Genomic DNA, 20,242 nt, shown 5'->3' on the forward strand with positions numbered 1-20,242 from the left:
ACAAAGTGAATGGATCTTTCACTTAGCTTAGTGAATGTGACTTCAGCCATCCAATCACATAGCAGCAATAATCCTCTTTTCACATTCCCTTACACCTGATTGAGTTCTGATTGCGAAGTGAATTTTCCCCACATTGATGCAGGGTGATAATTCCCCTCGATGAGTGAAAAGCCAAAATGACTCCCCCCCCCCCCCCCTGTATTGTAGCAGCCAGTAGGAGGCAGTGCCCGCCATGCCCTGTAGGGGGCGCCCCTGCTGACATCCTGACGTAGCTGTGTCCTGCTGACTCCTCGCTCAGCTCTTATAGCGCCGAGCTCAGCGATCCAGCGAGACAGCCCGAGTCCCACCTGGAAGGCAGGATGTCCCTGGAAGGCCGGGAGATGGCCGTACTGCTGGGAGCGCTGTGCCTGCTCTGCATCGCCGGACACACACAAGCCAGAGCCCGACCGCGTGAGTACCTACCGCCATGTGTGCCAGGGATCTCAGGATGGGATAGGGATCAGTGATCGGGGGGAACATAGGGATCTGATAGGATCATAGGGATCTGATAGGACCATAGCGATCTGATAGGGACATAGGGATCTGATAGGACCATAGAGATCTGATAGGATCATAGTGATCAGATAGGACCATAGAGATCTGATAGGACCATAGCGATCCAAAAAGGGGACAGGCATGGGTTACCAGGACATTGATCAGGAAAGACCATAGGGATCTGATAACACCATAGGGATCTGATAACACCATAGGGATCTGATAACACCATAGGGATCTTATAGGACCATAGGGATCTTAAATGAACATAGGGATCTTATGGGACCATAGGAATCTGAGAAGAGGACAGGCATGGGATAACAGGACATTGATCAGATAAAACTATAGGGATCTAATAACACCATGGGGATCTGAAAGGACCATAGGGATCTGAGAAGAGGACAGGCATGGGATACCAGGACATTGATCAGGAAAGACCATAGGGATCTGATAACACCATAGGGATCTTCTAGGACCAAAGAGATCTTATAGGACCATAGGGATTTTATGGGACCATAGGAATCTGAGAAGAGGACAGGCATGGGATAGCAGGACATTGATCAGGAAAGACCATAGGGATCTTATATTAGGGTAAGGATCTGATAGGGATCTAAGAAGAGGACAGTCATTGCATGAAAGGACATTGATCTGACGGGTACATGGGGATCTAATAATATAATCTGATAAGACAATAGGGATATGACATTATGATAAGGAACTGAAAGGACTATAGGGATCCAATGATAGAGACTAGGACTATGAGGATCTGATGACAGAGTAGGGATCTAAGAACAGGACATGTGATAACGGGACATTGATCTGATAAAAGAGCAGGGATCTAATAGGACCACAGGGATCTGAGAAGGGGATAGGCATGTCGTGAGCGATCTGATCAGAGTAGGGATTTGATATGACCATAGCGATCTGAGACTGGCAGAGGGACCTGATAATAGGACATTGATTATTATTATTATAATTAATAATAAAAATCAGGATTTTTATAGCGCCAACATATTACCAAGCTCTGTACAATAAATAGGGGAAGCAAATGACAGACAGATACAGACAGTGACACAGGAGGACCCTGCCCCGAAGAGCTTACAATCTAGTAGATTTGATCTGGTAAAGCCATAGGTATCTGACATTGGGGTAGGGATCTGAGATGGGGACAGGCATGTGATAGGAGGATATTGATCTGGAAACAATCATAGGGATCAGATAATAGATTGGGGAACTGAATAAAGTAGAGATCTAAAAACGACATTATAACATCCTGAAGTTCTGAAAGTAAGGTTGGGATCTGATAGCACCACAGGGACCGAATATTAGAATAGGGATTAGTGATCTGATAACAGAGTGGGGATCTAAAAACCAGAATAATGATCTGAGAATAGTGTGCGGATCCGATAAGATCATAGGGATCTCAGACTGGCACAGAGATCTGATAACAGGGTAGGGATCTGATTAAAGGGCAGAGATATGATAAAAGTAAAGGCATATCACGACATGAAGGTAATCTGATGTAATAGATCTGAGAACAGATCAGGGATCTGATTGTAGGATTTGGATCTGATAGGTACATGGGATCGGGATCTAATGAGGTGACAGGGATCTGGTAATAGGATCTGATTAGAGGATCGGGATAACTGCATAGGATTCTGAAAATAGCTCATGTGATCGGAGGAGGAAAGTAATCTGATAACAGCAAATCGATTTGATAAAGGAAATCTAATAAAGCTATAAGGATCTGATAAAAAGACAGGGATAGATCATAGGGATCAGATATCAAGGATAATATAATAAAACGACATGGATCTTATAAGGGACTGAACGGAGATCCGGTGATCCGATCAGGGAGATCCGATAACGAGATCAGATTACAAGCTGAGGATCTGATACGTGCATGGGGTTCTGAAAATGACAGATTGGATCGGAGGAGTAATCCTACAAGGACAGGATGAATAGATTTGATGAGAGATCTGATAACTGGTCGGGGATCTGATAATTGCAAAGAAATATAATTGGAGTACAATACTGCTCCTATGGGGCTGCGATGTGATCGTAGGGTTTTGATCTGGTGAACATTCAGGGATCTGATTACTCAGCATCGATCTGATAATAGAACATTAATGCATAGGGATCTGATTAGGGCTCAGTGATCTGGGTACAGGACCGATGTCTAATAACAGAATAATGATCCGGGAACAGGTATAGGATCTGTTAATACAACAAGGGATCGCATAGTAGCGCAGGGATCTAATAACAAAACAAGTTTATGATGACAGAATGGGGATCTGGTAGCAGAACGTGGATCCAGCACAGGGATCTGATAACTGCAGGGGATCTCATAATAGAATAGAAAACGGTATAGGGATCAGATGACAGAGAGGGGATCAGATATCATCACAAGGATCTGATGACATATTAGAGATCTGATCAGAGCATTGGTCTGTTATTACTTTTCAGTGGATCTGCTGTGAGCTGGGATTCTGAGATCTCTCCTGCACTAATCACTTTTGTTCCATCCATCCCTACTCTGCTTTGTTCCTGTCCTTGCTCAGACTGGTTGCCTTTTGATCCATGTGGATCACTTACAGGAGCACCCCAGATCACCTACCAACCTACCTTATACAGGGGAAGGAATAGAAAACTTGCCAGACCTAGAGAAGAGGATCCCAGGCTGATCCCAACCAGAGAAGATCTAGGCTGCAGTGTGTATATAATGTATGGGGTGTCTGTATTGTCCAACCATATTGCAATGTTCATCATAGATGGAGAGATCTAAAGAGATCTCTCTGCATCCGGGGAGATCTACAAAGATTCCCATGACTTTATGATGATTATATAGCAGTGATGTGATGAGATGATCATTGGCTGACATTTTCACTGCTTGTCATTATGGATTAAATAACGTGGAATCTGATTGGTGCCACCAACAAGGGGTAATTTGTCCAAAATCCCCCCAACTATAAAAAAAAACATATTCCTTCACACTTAACCCTTTATCCACCTGCAATCTACTTTAATGTTTAATAAAACCTCCTGACATCTAACACTGAACAATAATCTAACCCAACCACTTACTCCTAATTAGGGCCCAAATTAACCCTTAAATGTAACTTATTAACCCTAAACCAATTTTTAAAGAAAAATCTTAAGAAATCCCAAATCCGCCACCAAAAAAAAGACTAAAACTAGACTGGTCACCGTCAGCTGGCAATGATCACCGTTACCTGGCAATGATCACCATCACCTGGCAATGCTCACCGTCACCTGGCAATGATTACCGTTACCTGGCAATGATCACCGTCACCTGGCAATGCTCACTGTCACCTGGCAATGATCACCCACACCTGGCAATGCTCACTGTCAGCTGGGAATGATCACCGTCACCTGGCAATGCTCACCATCACCTGGCAATGCTCACCGTCACCTGGCAATGATTACCGTTACCTGGCAATGCTCACTGTCACCTGGCACTGATCACTGTCACCTGGCAATGATCACTGTCACCTGACAATGAGCACTGTCACCTGGCAATGCTCACTGTCGCCTGGCAATGCTCACTGTCACCTGGCAATGATCACTGTCATCTGGCAATGCTCACTGTCACCGGGCAGTGATCCCTGGCATGCAGCTGATGTATTCTGTATTCTGAATTACTGTCCATAGACGGAGCACTTTGCCCCCCTGGCATACTGGGAGTTCGGTGGGCTCGGGGGGGGGGGGGGGGTGATGGGTTTATATGGAGGAGAATTCTGCATTTAGCAAGCAATGTCGGCCTGCAGTGTTCTTGGCTCCGGCACAGCGGGTCACATGGTGTGTGGTCCATTAGTACATCGGTTCCACTTGTCTGGGTGGGATGGGAACAGGAAAATCCCATGGATTGGATGGCATTGGTTGTCTGTGCTGATTGGATGAGACCGGTTACTTTGTTGTTCATTTTTACCATCTACACTATTGGCCAATCCTGCCGAAATCTTTTTTTTTTGGTAAAGCAATATCTTATCACAAGAGCCATGTGTATTCCCAAATCTAGGAGTGTATTTCTTCCAGGTCTGTGCAGTCATTCAGTCTAACATTTTACCTTCCTGTAATACAGACCAGTCACTGCTGCTCTCTCTAATTGTGCATGGGGACTGGTCTTGTCTCCGCCCCTCCTGTAGTTTTTTGCAGGCAGCCTATAGTGGGCGGGGTCTTTTGGGCCCCTCCCACAGCTGTGCTCTATGTACAGCATTGTCATAATGTCAGCAGAACTTTTCCAAAGTGATATCTGGGTTTGCAAAGGCTTTTGGTGCTCACAAAATGGAATTCTGTCCTTTATGGGTATTGTGGAATCAATGTAATTGCATGTCTAGGCAAAGTTTTTATGTTTGGATAGGGTTGAGAAAACTGTAGCAGTTCTGAAATGTTTTAGTCTTGCAGCTTTTTGTTACCTTTTTAGGCAAATATATGTCAGTTGTGATCATGATTGTCACCAGTATCAGTTGTTTTAAAGGGGGATTCTAACTTTGCAGAGATTTTCTCTCACTTCCTGTTGTGTCTACTGCCCAGGAAGTGCAGTGGAATATTCCCAATAGGAAGAGGATCTAACCCTACCATTTATTATCCAATGTTGTATTGTTTGTCTGTAGATTGATTTTAAGGCTCAGTCGGGACGATATGGCACAGGTGGACCCTTTATTTACTTGGTGTGCTGCAAACAGCCAATGCAATAAAAGCTGCGCCAGAGGCTTGGGGATTGGCATTTAGGCGCAGTCAGCCAGTCGGGCCCTTTGTGGGCATTGACCCTCTTTTTGTCAGAGAGGGATCAGTGGCTGCTTAGCCCATTGCCGCATCTGCTGACAGTGGCCCCAAATGTCGTTGTGGCTCTTACAGCAGTGCCAGCTTATAGTGACCCATTGCCTCTTCTATTGACTGCGGTCCCAAGTGCCCATGTGCCTTCCACTTGGGTGCCAGGCTCATGGTGGCCATTGAATATCTGTTGATTGTGGTTCCAGGTCTCAGCGTGGTTCCTACTGGAATGCCAGCCTGTAGTGGGCAGTTGCTGACCCTGTTGACTGTGCCCTTTACTGGGGTGCCAGCTTATAGTGCATTCATTTATCATGGCCTATACGTCAGTGTGGCTTTTACTAGGGTGCCCTCTAATGGGGTGCCATTGCCACATCTGTTGACTGTGGCACCAAATGTCAGTGTGGCTTTTCCTTCAATGCCAGGCTATAGTGTGCCATTGCCACATCTGTTGACCATAGCCCAAAATGTTAGTCTGGCTTTTCCTTGGGTGCCAACTTATTGTGTGCCATTGCCAGTTCTGATGTCTGTAGCCCCCTAGTGTCAGTGGAGCTAAACTGCATTGCCAACTGATAGTGTGCCATGGCTGCCTAATAAAACCTGTTTGCCATAGAAGGACCACTGACCATGTCACCTGTTGCCTGTTGGGGTGCCAGCTTATGGAGTGCTATTGCCAGTTCTGTTGACCATGGACCCAAGTGTCAGTGTGGCTTTTGCTACAGTGCCAACCTATAGTGTGCCATGGCTGCTTAGTAAATCCTTAGACCGGTAAGTCAATGCAGCCCATGTAACCCTCTGCCCATTTCACGGCTGCATTTGTCCATGTTTAACATAAACCCTTTGTCCCTGAACGCCCAGTGTGACGGGTTCACTTTCTTTGCTACGGTGGTGGCACAAGCTGGTCCCGGTGGTTCAGATAGATGAAGGGTTGTGCACACTGGGGAGCCAGGGGAATGGGGTCTCATCTGCTCCATAATACCCTGAATAGTGAGCCATGCACTGCCCTCTACATAGAGCTCCAGGACTGGCCGCGTTATTCATCAGAGATTCATTGATCACCGGATTGGCTGGGCAGACTTACAAATGGTTGGGTGGTAGAATCATCCCCACATAGGTGACTTCACCCAGGAGAACCTGTCATGACCTGCACCCCGAATATCCCAAAACTGAGCCCTACATGTGACCCTGAGCTGTAACTGTCAGGGGTCAGGGGTCTGCGTTCAAGTTCTGCCGTGTCTCCTTCCTGACTCACTGGCCCTGATTTATTAAAGCCCTCCAAGCCTGGAGAGGATAGACTTCCATCAGTGAAGCTGGGTGATCCAGCAAACCTGGAATGGAACTGGTCCTGGATTCCAAACAATTGCTAGCAAACAGCAAATGTCTTTGAAGAAATCCATTCCAGGTTTTCTGGATCACCCAGCTTCACTGATGGAAGTGTATCCTCTCGATCTTTAATAAATCAGGTTCACTTTCTCCCAGCTACTGAGTGTACATAACAGCATTACATAGTGAGCCCTTTTATACAATAAGCCTCCATGTCTCCCCAAGGCACCTGTCCATCATTGTGGGTGGCTGCGAGCTGTTACCAGCGGCAGAATACAGAATATTCGGGTGCATAGGCTCAGTGACCGGTTCTCTTCATTTGCTGTCTCTGTCTTCCATCCACCACCCAGATGGGTGATCTCAGGGGGATATCATTTTTAAGGAAAGGCAGCTCACAGCCCTGGCGCCAGGAGTTTGGACTCCGCACAACTATAAAAGAAAAAAATATAGACAGCGAGCGCGTCGGCCTTAACCCCTCAGGCATTGGATAGAATAAAGTCCTCTGATTGGCTGTCATCTTGTAATGGGGGACTCTACATCTTAATTATGATTGGTGGATCTATGATAACCCCCAGCTGGTGTTCCCATTCGTTGTCTGTGGCCTCAGGGGCCAGTGTGGCATTAACTGGGGTGCCAACCTATGGTGTTCCATTGCTGCATGTGTTGGTCATGGCTTTTACTGTGCTATTGCCACATTGGCCCCAAATGTTAGCGTACCAGCTTTTAGCGTTCCATCGCCACATCTATAGCATGTGGGCCTGTTAACCCCTTCAGCTTGGCATTCGGGCACATCCTGCCAGTCAAGGGTTCTTTCGTAGCAGCGATCTTTCTCCTTGGTAAGATGGACCAATAGCTGCTTATGGTGTGCCCATTGTATATCTGTGGCACCAAATGTCAGAGCGGCATTTACTGTGGGGCCAACTTATAGTGTGCCATTGCTGCACCTACTGATGTGGCCTCAACTGTCAGCGTGCCAGCCTATGGTGTGCCATTGCTGCACCTACTGATGTGGCCTCAACTGTCAGCGTGCCAGCCTATGGTGTGCCATTGCTGCACCTACTGATGTGGCCTCAACTGTCAGCGTGCCAGCCTATGGTGTGCCATTGCTGCACCTACTGATGTGGCCTCAACTGTCAGCGTGCCAGCCTATGGTGTGCTATTGTCCCACCTGTTGACCGTGGCACCAATATTTGGCAGAGCAGAGCAGTGCCCATGCTGACCCCCGTCCACTGCTGAAAGTTCCTACAATGGGCCAATAAGCCTGAAGACCGGACCGCAGATCATTGGAGGAAGGCGGCCCGGTCTGATAAGTGGCATTCCTGTTCAGGTCATGCAGGTGGCGCCATTCACCATTTGGGGTTTAATTTAAAGAGAACCTGTCACCTTTCTAAACTCTTAAGTATTTCCCACAATGCTTTGCCACCATCTCAACCACCTATTGAAGGGGTCGTTGGCTTTGGGATCCTGCAGGAGCAGTTGGAAAAAAACACCCAAAACCCAGAATTGTTTCCTTCTTGCCTTCTGATGTGTTGATGAGGCCATGCTGTGACTTGTGGTTCCTCAGCCCCTCTCTAGGCGTCCAGCAGGGTTCTCTCCCTGAGGCTCCCCTCCTTCCTTCTCTCTGGATCTCTCATTCCCTCTGCCAGCTCTGCTGTCATTCCCATGCAAATCTCCCACTAATGGAAACACCTGTTTGAACCCGTTTGCCTTGGTGCCGGCCCGGCTTCACCAGCTGCTGCCAGAGCCAAACACATTGCAGCTGCTGTTCCTGGAGCTGGAAGTCTGAATGGTGAAGAGATGCAGCTGGATGGGCGCTGATGCTGCGCTGGAGACAGGAGGGAGGCCATCGCAATATGGGAAATGCAGCACTGAGAACCCTTACAGAATTCTGTTCTGTTATTTGTCTGCGAAATGATAGAAAAAATCATTATTACATCATGAAATGTGTGATCTGATATCAGATTCTGTACAGCAGGGCTGGAGGGTGAGAAAGGAAAGCAGCACAAAGAGCCAACCAGATCAAACGCTGACAGGAAGCTTGTTGATAGGAGAAGAGAGCAGAGTAACAAAGAGATGAGCCTATCATTGTGCTGTTTTTCACTGTCCAATCACAGGCAAAAGGAGGGACAATGAATATGCTTTATTTTCATATGAGTAGCATCTAGTGATTGGATAGGCTGGATTCTCAGTGATGTCACTGGTCTCTGGTGATTGGATAGGCTGCATTCTGAGTGATGTCACTGGTCTCTGGTGATTGGATAGGCTGGATTCCCTTCGATGTCACTGCTCTCTACTGATTGGATAGGCTGAATTCCCTGTGATGTCACCGGTCTCTAGTGATTGGATAGGCTGCATTCTCAGTGATGTCACTGGTCTCTGCCTTCCAGTGATTGGATAGGCTGCATTCTCAGTGATGTCACTGCTCTCTAGTGATTGGACCTCGGACACACATAGGCCTGTCCTGGTGTGACTTTCCTTGCAGCTCTCCTCTGTGATCAGATGCTGGAACCTCTCAGCGTGGCTCCCTGGTGTCTGTTTGGCTCCCACATTTATAACATTCACTCTGCACATTATTGGGTGTTTCGCAGTATTTTTAGTTGTAAGACGTATAAACTTTGTTTTATGGCATTTTTATGAGAACCTGCCAAGGGGTGTCAGTGCGTCTGCGGCTCTGCTTATATAATGAATCCATCGCGGTGTCTCTGCATCCTCCTCATGTATTCGGGGAATTCGTTTTTTAAGGGGGCCATCACACCGTCACTGATTTCATCCAAAAATTCATCCAACCAGAACCCCCTATGGGTAGACCAATGCAAGTCACTCCGCAGACTCCCATCCCCCACCATCACCATGGAGGGTCATCGGTATATTAGACTAAAGAGGGTGCAGATATCACATTTATATCAGTCTGATTATAAATGTTTTTCACTTAAGATTCACCCAGAATATTTTTTACATTGAATTCAATTAGAAAAAATCATCATCAAATATTAGCTAAGGGAAGAAGGAGAAGAAGAAGCTCATTGCAGATTATGAGGATTACCAATGGGGTAAATAGGAAGATATTTTGTGTAAAAAACGATTCTTTTACTCATATCTAGGTAAGTTTTTTGTTTTTGATAGACCCTAAACCTAACCCTTACCCCTAACCCCTAACCCTATGCCAGTTACTAACGCCGTCTACACTCCATGGAGGGTGGGGCTCAGCTGTCCTCTTTTCCCACAGTCTTCAGCCAATCATTCACTTGGGACATTTTCCCACAACGTCCCATGACTCCGCCCCCTTAAGTCATTTTGGTTACAATACTAACCTAACCCTTACCCCCTAACCCCCTAACCCCTAACCCTAAACATTACCCCTAACCCTATGCCAATTACTAATGCCGTCCACACTTCATGGAGGGTGGGGCTCAGTTGTCCTCTTTTCCCACAGTCTTCGGCCAATCATTCACTTGGGACATTTTCTCACAACGTCCCATGACTCCGCCCCCTTAAGTCATTTTGGTTACAATACTATGTTCAGGAGCTTTGTTGTTGATTTGTTACATTGTGTAAGGGACAAAGATATTATTTTTGCAAAAATCGCCTGCCCATCGCTTATGCATATTAAAACTTTTGGGCCAGAGCCCCACCTTAAGGCTCCCTCTGTACAGGAGGTGGTATAGGAAGCGATATGCAGACATAATATACACATATTGGCCGTATAATCTCAGCCCCCGGTTTATGGCTTTAGTGTCTCATCTTTGTGATAAAAAATGACGGATTCCGGAATATTCCGCGTGCTATAATCTAAACCTCATCTGTTTCCTCCTCACATAAACAAAGTTCTGACTTTCCCCGCCGTACAATTCCCGCGGCTGACTCATCGCTGTATTTCTGGAATGTCGCTTGATAAATTGAATTTTGTGATTGCGTTCCTGAAGGTAGCCGAGGTGAAATTAAAGGAACACGGAGAGCGAAGCTCAGGAATTTACTTTCATGATTTACAACAATTTTTAGGAAAATAATATTTCCAAAAGTTTTTGCTGTTATGTAAAATATTTGCAAAGCCCCTGAACGTGGTAATGTCACCATATTGGCTGGGGGGAGGGGTCAGGGGGAGCATTGGGAACATGTCACAAGTGAAATGTATGTTAAATCAAAGTGGGGAGGACATAGGGAGGTGCAAAATGTGCCACTGCACAGGGCCCTGGACCCTCCTCAGCTAACGGGGGCCCCAAGTCAGTTTGACAGGGGGCCCAAAATCAGTTCTGCACAGAGGTACACTGTTGGCTATATCCGCCCCTGAGGAATGGTCAATAAATTGCTTTTGCCTGCCAGTTTGTCAAGTTGGTCATCAATATTGCAGAGGGTGTCAGGGAGAAATGTCGGAAAATAGCTTAAAATAAGTGTAATATTATCTATACATTCACTTTGAGAGATGAGGAAAACAGATGAAGATTCACTGAGGGAAACTGACACCAGCCGGCTTTCTACACCAAATGACAAACGATGCTATGACTTGCAGGTCCCTGAAGAAGCTTGGTTGGAATTTAAGCTGTTCTTTGCATGGATCTCATTCTCTTTAGCAATACCATTCCCAATATGATATATAATACAATATATGTTATTTTCTGGAATTCTCTACATGGATCTCATTCTTTCCTGAAATGGTATTCCTGACATAAATCCTCTCCTGGAATATCATTGTCTCTACATGAAATCTATTCTCTTCTAAATACTTTTCTCCATTAGGATTTTACTCTTTCTTAGAGTTCTATTCTCGACACAAATCCTTCTCTATCCTGAAATTCCATTCTCTACCTTAATCCCATTTTCCCATTTTTATGAAATGTCATTCCCTATAATAATCCTGTTCTGTCCTGGAATGCATTCACCAACTTCAATCTTTCCGGGAATAGCTCTGGGTATGTGAATCCCATTTCTTCCTGGAATGCCATCCTGTACATGAATTCTATTCTTTCATGGAATCCCATTCTCTATACTAATCCCATTGCTTCCTGGAATGCCATCCTGTTCACGAATCTGCGTTGTTCTCTACATTCCCTGTATGAATCGCGTTCCTTCTGGAATAGTATTCTCTACACGAATCCCATTCTCTCCTCAGATTCCCCTGCCTATTCTTTACATAAACCCTATTCCTTCATGGAATCCCATTCTCTATACTAATTCCATTATTTCCTGGAATACACTTACCTTTGTGAATCCCACTTTCTTCTGGAATGTATTTTGTTGTTGCTCTTCTCCTTACCTAGAACACTCTTCTCTCTTGGTATGTCGTTCTATTTATGAATCCCATTCTCTCCTGGAATGCCATTCACTACACTAACTTCATTCTTTCTTGAAATGTCTTAGTGTATGTGAATCCCATTCTCTCCTGGAATGTATTTCTGTACATGAATCTGCTATTCCCTGGAGCATCATTCTCTACATTCCCTGTATGAATCCCGTTCCTTCTGGAATAGTATTCTCTACATAATTCCCATTCTCTCCTCAGATGCTATTCTATACATGATTACTATTCCTTCCTGAAATCCCATTCTTTCCTTGAATGCCCCCCTCTGTATGAATCCCATTATTTCCGGGAATACTTTTACCTTTGTCAATCCCGTTATCTGCCTGCTCTATACCTAGCACACCAATCCCTCCTGGTATGCTATTATTTTTATAAATCCCATTTTTACATGGAATGCCTTTTTCTGTATGAATCTCTATCTATCTTGGAATACCATTCAGTATATGAATTCTGTATTCCCGAGAGTCTCGTTCTCTACATTTCATCCTCTATTGGAATGACATTCTCTTCTGGAATGATATTCTTTATGCGAATCTAATTCTGTCCTGGAATCCCATTCTCTCTTCAAATCTTATTCTTTACATGAATTCTATTCTCTCCTAAAATCCCATTCTCTCATGGAATTCCATTCTCTATCTGAAGCCCGGTACTTCCTGGAATACCGTTACCTTTATGAATCCCATTTTCTGCCTGGATTCAATTCTTTTCTGCTCCTCTCCTTACCTAGAACACCTTTCTCTCCAGGTGTGCCGTTCTTTTTATGAATCCCTTTTTTACCTGGAATGCCATTTTCTGTATGAATTCCTTTCTATCCTACAATGTCATTGAATCCCATTCTCTGCTGGAATAACACTGCCCTTATAAATGCCATTATCTCTTATTTGTTTTTCAGGAATACCATTTTTTTTCAAAATCCCTTTCTAACCACGTTCTGCAAATCCCATCTCTCCCAGAATGCCGTTCTCTGCATGAATCCCTTTCCTTACCTGGATTCCATTACCTCTGTGAATCCCGTCCTCTCCTGACACATTACCAGTGATGCTCTGATCCCTATAGGTGCCTGGTTATGAATATCAGAACTTTCAATCCCGTCTGGATCCATTTGTATCCCTATGGCCCCCTTATGAACCAATGAGCACTTTCCATATTCAGCGTATTACCAGGTCTGACTATTGCCCTCTATAAATGTTTGGACCACCATGCATGATCCAAGCTTCTCCTTGTTGTCTATTTGGACCAGCTTTGATCCTTCACATTTGATGTATTTTAGGATTGGACCCGATGTTCCGCTGGGTGCAGACTGTACACAGTGAGCCGCCCTGGGTCAGCGCTCATTCTGTTTGGTGTCCCGCTTACATCTAATCCACTTCTACCAAACACAATCTTATTTTTTTCCGCCTAATCTTTGGGAACTTGGCATGACGGTAATCCCAGCAGGGGCCAGTCTCCGAAACATGATTTCAGTACAATGAAGTGTGAGGGATGCGCCCTCCAAATACAGCTCGTGTACTAGTTAACCCCTTGGTGTAGTAGGTGGGTTGTGTTTCCATAGGCCGACATGTTGTACAAATCTCTTCCATATTTCTGTGCTCCTATCTGCCATAGATATTCCATCTCCTTCCTGTGAAAAGAATCCGGCGCCATTTGGTAATTTTTGGCAAATGTTCCCACCAATTCCGTGTGTCATGTGACCATACATCTGGTAAGTTTCCTTCAGTTCCCGCCATTTTCTTTGGTGGGAATGGTCAATACGATCTCTAATCTACAACTTATGTTGAGTGGAGTTTGATTGGCCCCCAGAACTTGGTGGATTGGGAAGTCAAAATTGGGTAAAACTTTGGTAGAATTTTCTTAGTTGATTCCAAAACAGAAGACAACAAAGTCAACGGCTTCCAAAGTGAAAGTAGAGGTCTTTGTGGTTATTGATCATAGCAGTGAACCGCTAGGTTATGACTTTCTCAACCACTTAGGAACTATCCGTGTAGACCAGTCCTGAGCTCCATATTTAATCAGGGCAATGGTGGCCATTGGTAGCTCAGTAGAGTTTGGCTGGGGTCAGGGGGGGTGACACTACAGGAGAGCCCTTTGGGGTATCAGCACCTCCTTGGACCCTAACATTGACAGTTCTGGAAGCAATGAGAGTGACATATTGCTGGTCCTGGTATCATTGAAGCATTGCCATAGACATTAGCAAGGGGGCCTTTATTGCCAGGGGTCTCCCGGTGCTCATTCTCCTGCAGGAGACAATAAGTGACTGTTTATTGAGAATACCATAGGGCACTGAAGGTTTTATTGTGGCATCAGCGAAAGGCAATGGGTTGGATTTATCAAAGCTCAGCAACTGAAAAAGATAGACTATCATAGGTGAACCTGGACGATCCAGCAAACCTGAAATGGATCTGGTCCAGTATTGATTTTTAAGAAATCTTTTGGGGGGTGAATAGACTTTCACCTTAACCTAATGCACTTGTGTGAATGTGGAGAGGTGGAAAGCAGCTTTTACGACCTCTTTTAATTGCCATGCGCTGATTTGGTGTGCAGGGGGTGGTGTGTAACCTACCATAGGTAATGTAATACAGTTGATGACGGTGGCTTTGCTCCAGCAGGGGGCGCCAGTATACACACTTTTCCATGGTGCTGATTTTACTGATGTCACCTGCACAGGATCAGGTCTCCTGCTTTGCTGTGCTGAGTGGCAGAGCTGTGTAAACTCCATAACTGAGTGAACAGGAATACAAATTCTGCATTTTGTATACTTAGCTGCTTGCGTAACAAATGTTTCCTATTATTGTGACAATATGAGCGGTGGGATACATTTGTTTCCTTTGCAGCCCTCGGGGACGACCCCCGTCCATATACATATATTGTTAATGGGGTGCAGGTTTTCTTGTTGCAATGTTGTGATTAATAAGGTATCTGTGATTAAGGGGTAACAGATGGGGGATGACATCTTCCTGCTGTGAAATCTATGTAGACAAAAATAAATGTCTCATTCCTGCTGTGCAACATTCGTGTTATCGATGTCTCCCCGGGGGGCTTCCGCTGACTTATTGCTGCTAATAAAACTGCGCAGGGAGGACAGATAGTAACATATGTGGCCCCTTATTTGTAGGATTTCGCCAGGAATGAGTCAAAGCGGAGGTCCTCTGACCCATTGGGGCCAAATTCCTGGGAGGTCGTTGCTGGCCACGTGTGGCCCCCCCTTTTCTTGGTCAGGGTCATCGGGTCAATGATGAGGGACAATGGGGGGTCCTGATTGATGCCGGTGATATTAAGTATTGTTTGTGTTCCAATAGATTTTACTGCCTGCAGTATTGGAATGCTGCCCAATCCCAACCCCTTCTTCTTGGTGCCCAACCTTACCCCCTTCCTTCCAGGTACCCAACCTTACCGCCCCCAACCCCTGCCTGGTACCTAAAGTCCATCCGTCAGTGCATCATTGTTCTAGGACCCCCAGTGTCAGTGCACTAACATGCTCTGTGTTGCAGCGCTCTTATGTGAGCAGCTATGATCACATAAAGAGAACCAGTCACATTTGGGTCTTTGTAATAAAATTCAGGCACAAGTGCTGCAATTCTCCTTTTACTTCTGGGAGATATAACAATCCAGCGGGTGTTTCAAACCACCAATGGTCTAATGTGAAGCTAAAGTACCCTCTATGGGTGGGGTTGCCCCATTTCTCTCCCATGAGTAATAGGATGGGGCGCGTATGCTTTTTAAATGTTTTTTTTTTGTTACCCCTAATGCATTAACTAACCTCAATACCAGAAGCAGCAGTAAATCCCCTGTAAATGACCCAGATCCCAGAGTGTTGTAGCAGCACGCTCAGTGTGCACCGTTCGCTGTCCATGGTTCTGCGTGTGTACGGCTCTCCTCTGTGTGTCCGGGGGCCCCCTGTAATCTGAACCACATGCTGGACTGTGGCTCTACACACTGCGCTCACAGACGTTCCCCCCGCTGATAGCAAACGCAGTCCAGGCTGTCACTGCATCTTGATGGCTGCATTAATTTCATGGCCTTGGAACTGCAAAAACAAGCAGCCAATCAGCTCACTAGAACATGGCGACAGGGGTTGGAGTCAGCCAGACACCTTGGAACATCATTTACCTATTATTATTTACAGAACATTAGTTACCACAATCATCCAGTAACGCTTCCTGCATGGCATTTTCTACATAATATTATATCTATATAGCGCCAACATATTAAGCAGTGCTGTACAATAAATAGGGGTTACAAATGACAGACAGATACAAACAATGACACAGGAGGAGAGAACCGTGTCCAACGCATGCGTCCATTACTGAGAAGTCACATGTGTGCGCATGCATCATATGCGGTATTTACAATGATTCCTCCGGGTGCAGAGAATGCTCATGCTTGTTGCACCCAGTTCTTCACTTTCTGGAAACTTCCGGAAAAGTGAAGCTGTCACTGCGGAGCCCTGCAAATGTTGGTTGTCTGGCTGCTACGTTTGCCCCCGTTGGTTACCCCAATACTGCAAATACTTCAATCTGTCCGATACTTAATACTGCTATAGAGGATGCGATACCTCTGCCTAATACAGCATGGGGAACCCCCTCATTGGAGAGTCTCCCCTTTAACATATTCACATTTTGTTGCTTTGAAATCCCAAATGAAGACAAACACAAATCATCGTTCCAGCTCTGCACACCATGGCTTATAATATCCAAGTGCAAGATATAATAATAGCAAGAAAAATAATACAAATTAGAATCACTGAGATGGATAAGGGACCCCCAACCCCACCCCTCTGTCAATGAGATTGGTAAGGGACCCCCACCCTTGTGGTAATGACAAGAGTAAGGGACCCCCACACCTGTGTCAAAGAGATGGATAATTGATCCCCCATGTCAATCATAAGTATAAGGGACCCCCACCCCTGTGGTAATGAGAAGAATAAGGGACCCCCAACCCCACCCCCCTGTCGAAGAGATGGGTAAGGGACCCCCACCCCTGTATTATTGAGATGAATAAGGGATCCCCCCACCTCTATGTTAATAGGATGAGTAAGGGCCCCCCACACCTGTTAATGAGATGAAGGATCCCCCCCCACCCCTGTGTCAATGACCACCCCCATGTTAGTCCTTTCTGGAGCCACCATCTGCTTTAATTCCAGCCTCGAGCATGTTGGGATTCTTCTCGTCCAACTTTGCCCATCCAGACTCCATCCAATATTTGCCTTATCTTCCCTACGGAACTGTCAGATTGAATGGTGACCATTGGATCTTCATATCACTGCACAGATTTTCAACAAGGTTTAAGTTTGGGCTCTGGGTCACAAGACATTCACCTTCCTCTCCTCTCTGTGATTGGTTTGGCTTTGTGCTTTGGCTCAATGTCACGTTGGTGAATCTTCTTCCCATTGACCACTTTCTGGTAGAGGTCAGCCGATTTCCTCAGGAATTTGATGATATTTTTCCCCATCAATTTCTCTTACCCTGATCTAGAAAACACCCCATAACAGAATTCTGCCCCTTCCATTCATTATTTTAGGTATGGGGTTCCTTGGATATATGGCTGTATTGGCTTTGCTCAAGTTGGACCAATTGGTTTTGAGTCCAAATAGTTTTGGTCTCATCTGACCATATCACTTTATCCATCTTCAGGGTGCATTTAGGCAAAGCTGAATGAGGACTCAGTGTGACAACCCTCCCATACAAACCTTATTTGTTCAGCACTTGTGATAATGTTGTCACACCCACACAGTGACCCCATCAATTCCTGTAACTGCGTCAAAGTTGCTATAAACCTTTTAGTTTCCCCTTCAAACAATTTCTTCCAAATACTCCCATTTTTCCGGAAAAATGGCCTGACATGGGAGAAACTTTGTTGTACCAACACTTTCTATATCTTAATTATAGACTTCTTGTGATTGATGAAGATTTTTATTGGTATCCACCTCCTGACTTGTTTCTGCCCACACTTGTGGCAGTGGCTTTGCCACCCATAGGTGATTGCCCGCCTTTAGTTGCCATACCAAGCATTTGAATGCCCCAGGAATAGATGTTTTCAAGCTGAACCAATTACAAATGATCACAAATGGAAGCCAATTACATAGGTTGGTGTACAATGGGGAAAGTGATTAGTTATACGTAGGTACAATTGATAAAAGACATAAATCCATCAAATTCAACCACTAGGGAAATAAACATCCCAGATATAAAACACTAGAGGATATAGTTGATCCAGAGGAAGGCAAAAAAACCCTGGTACAATTTGCTCTAAATAATTTCCTTCCTGATTCCATGAGGCAATCAGATCAGCAGCCTTTTATCTTTACTTTAAAGCTTTAATCCCATTATATTCTTCTAGAAATCATCCAGGTTTGAATGAGTTTACAATTTAGGTAGTTATCACAGGTAAAGGGTGGAGAGATAAACTAACAATTTCATTGCTCAATATTTCTATATAAGTGTAGTTGTCTTTGTACCCGACACGTTTTTGGCTTCCTCAGGGGAGACTTTGTATTTGGTAGATGAATGCTTGGTTCTATCTAGGAAATGATATATTGAGAAGAAGGATGCAGATCAAACAAATCCAATGCGATATTCTGGTATAGAAAAAGCTTCTTAAGTGAAGTTGGGTACTGTGGGTGTAGGATGAAAGGATGTAGTATAATAGAATTGTAATATGATTGTGTCTAATGGTCTGCCATGTTGGATGTGTAGTGTTCTATGTATGTGTTGTAAAAGCTTTGTATTATGATGGTGCCCAGTGGTTGCCCATGTTGGGGGTGTAGTATTCTATGTATTATGATCTGGTCCAGTGGTTGGCCATGTTGGAGGTGTAATGTTCTATGTATGGCCTGCAATACACTTGTATTATGATGGTGTTCGCCAATGATGAATGTGTATCATTCTACGCATTGAATGTTGTAGAATTGTATTATGATGGGGTCCAGTGGTTGGCCATGTTGGGGGTGTAGTGTTCAATGTATGGAGTGTAATAGAATTGTATGATGATGATGTCTAGCAATTGGCCATGTTGGAGGTGTAGTGTTCTCTGGATTGAGGGTCATAGAACTGTATGATGATCTGGTTCAATGGTAGGCCATGTTGGGGGTGTAGTGTTCTATGTATTATGATCCGGTCCAGTGGTCGGCCATGTTGGGGGGCTTAGTGTTCTATGTATTATATTGGCGGCCACTGGTTGACCATGTTGGGGTGTAATGCTCTCTGGATAGAGTGTCATGAATTGTATTATCATGGTGTACAGTGGTCAGTCGGGTTGGGGATGTAGTATAATAGAATTGAAGTTGGGTACTGTGGGTGTAGGATGAAAGGATGGGGGTTACAATGTACTTGTCCACATAGGCAACTAAAAGAGTTTATTTTAGGAGGGTGTGGTGATCTTTATCCATTTGCACAGTAATAGTAATTTATTTATTTTTATTTGTCTCTTATATCCCAATCTGATATCAAATCTTCATCCAGGAAAATGAATTGTGCATGAAGTCTGCAGCTCCGAAGGTTAAACGAGACGCTTTGTATACAGCGGGTTGTATGAGTGCCCATGCTGGGGGTTATAGATGAGAACCAGGCAGATCTGCAATCATCATACTGCTTGGATTGCATTGTCTGCAGGATGAATGAATCCACAAGTTGCTGTCATTATGAGGCCATGGAACAAATCTTTAATGCCAAATGCTACACGCTAAACTGGCACCGGGTACAGCACACAAGTATTCACACGCAGTCAATCTACTTTCACTGTAAAAACAACATTCTGTGGACACAATGTCATTGTGAGAAGTTCTGGTGATTTCAGGATAGTGGGGTACATGGGATCCTGCAAGGGGTTTATTCCAGAACCCCGGCTGCCAGCGGGATGGGTAATTAGAGGGCTCCGCTGTCTTCACAATAATCCTATTGTACAGGGACAGGTTGAAGGAAAACATTGCTATATTCACAGCTCCAGATGGTAAGAGGCAAATTAAAGGAAAATAAACCTCAGCATTTCTCACACGCCAGCCTATTATTTTATTAGAATTCTGCTAGGAGAATATTAACTAGTTCAGCTCTCATACCTGGACACAGCCTATGGAGCCCAGAAATGGTTATGGGTCTGATTATTCAGCAAATAATTTATCGTTACATAAAAGACACCTGCTTAACATTGGTGGGGAATGTTGGAGGTGCAGAGTTCTATATATAGAGTGTCAAAGAAATGTATTATAATGGCAGCCAGTCGACCATGTTGGGGGTGGAGTGCCATAGACTTGTATTATGGTTATGTTGGCCATGTTGGGGGTGCAGAGTTCTATGTATGGAGCGT

The 20,242-nt window shown here is 44.8% G+C and overlaps 1 protein-coding gene across 1 annotated transcript in view; it reads left to right on the top strand.

Annotated features, from left to right (window-relative positions):
- The first annotated feature begins 324 nt into the window (after positions 1–324).
- The window catches only part of CHRDL2 (chordin like 2), a 43,270-nt gene continuing 23,352 nt past the window's right edge, over positions 325–20,242 (top strand). Inside the window, exon 1 of the mRNA XM_072401043.1 lies at positions 325–450. Coding sequence (XP_072257144.1) covers positions 360–450 — 91 coding nt within the window. The 5' untranslated portion in view covers positions 325–359. The remainder of the gene's footprint in view (positions 451–20,242) is intronic.

Source organism: Pyxicephalus adspersus, chromosome 1, assembly GCF_032062135.1.
Source record: "Pyxicephalus adspersus chromosome 1, UCB_Pads_2.0, whole genome shotgun sequence".
NCBI lineage: Eukaryota > Metazoa > Chordata > Amphibia > Anura > Pyxicephalidae > Pyxicephalus > Pyxicephalus adspersus.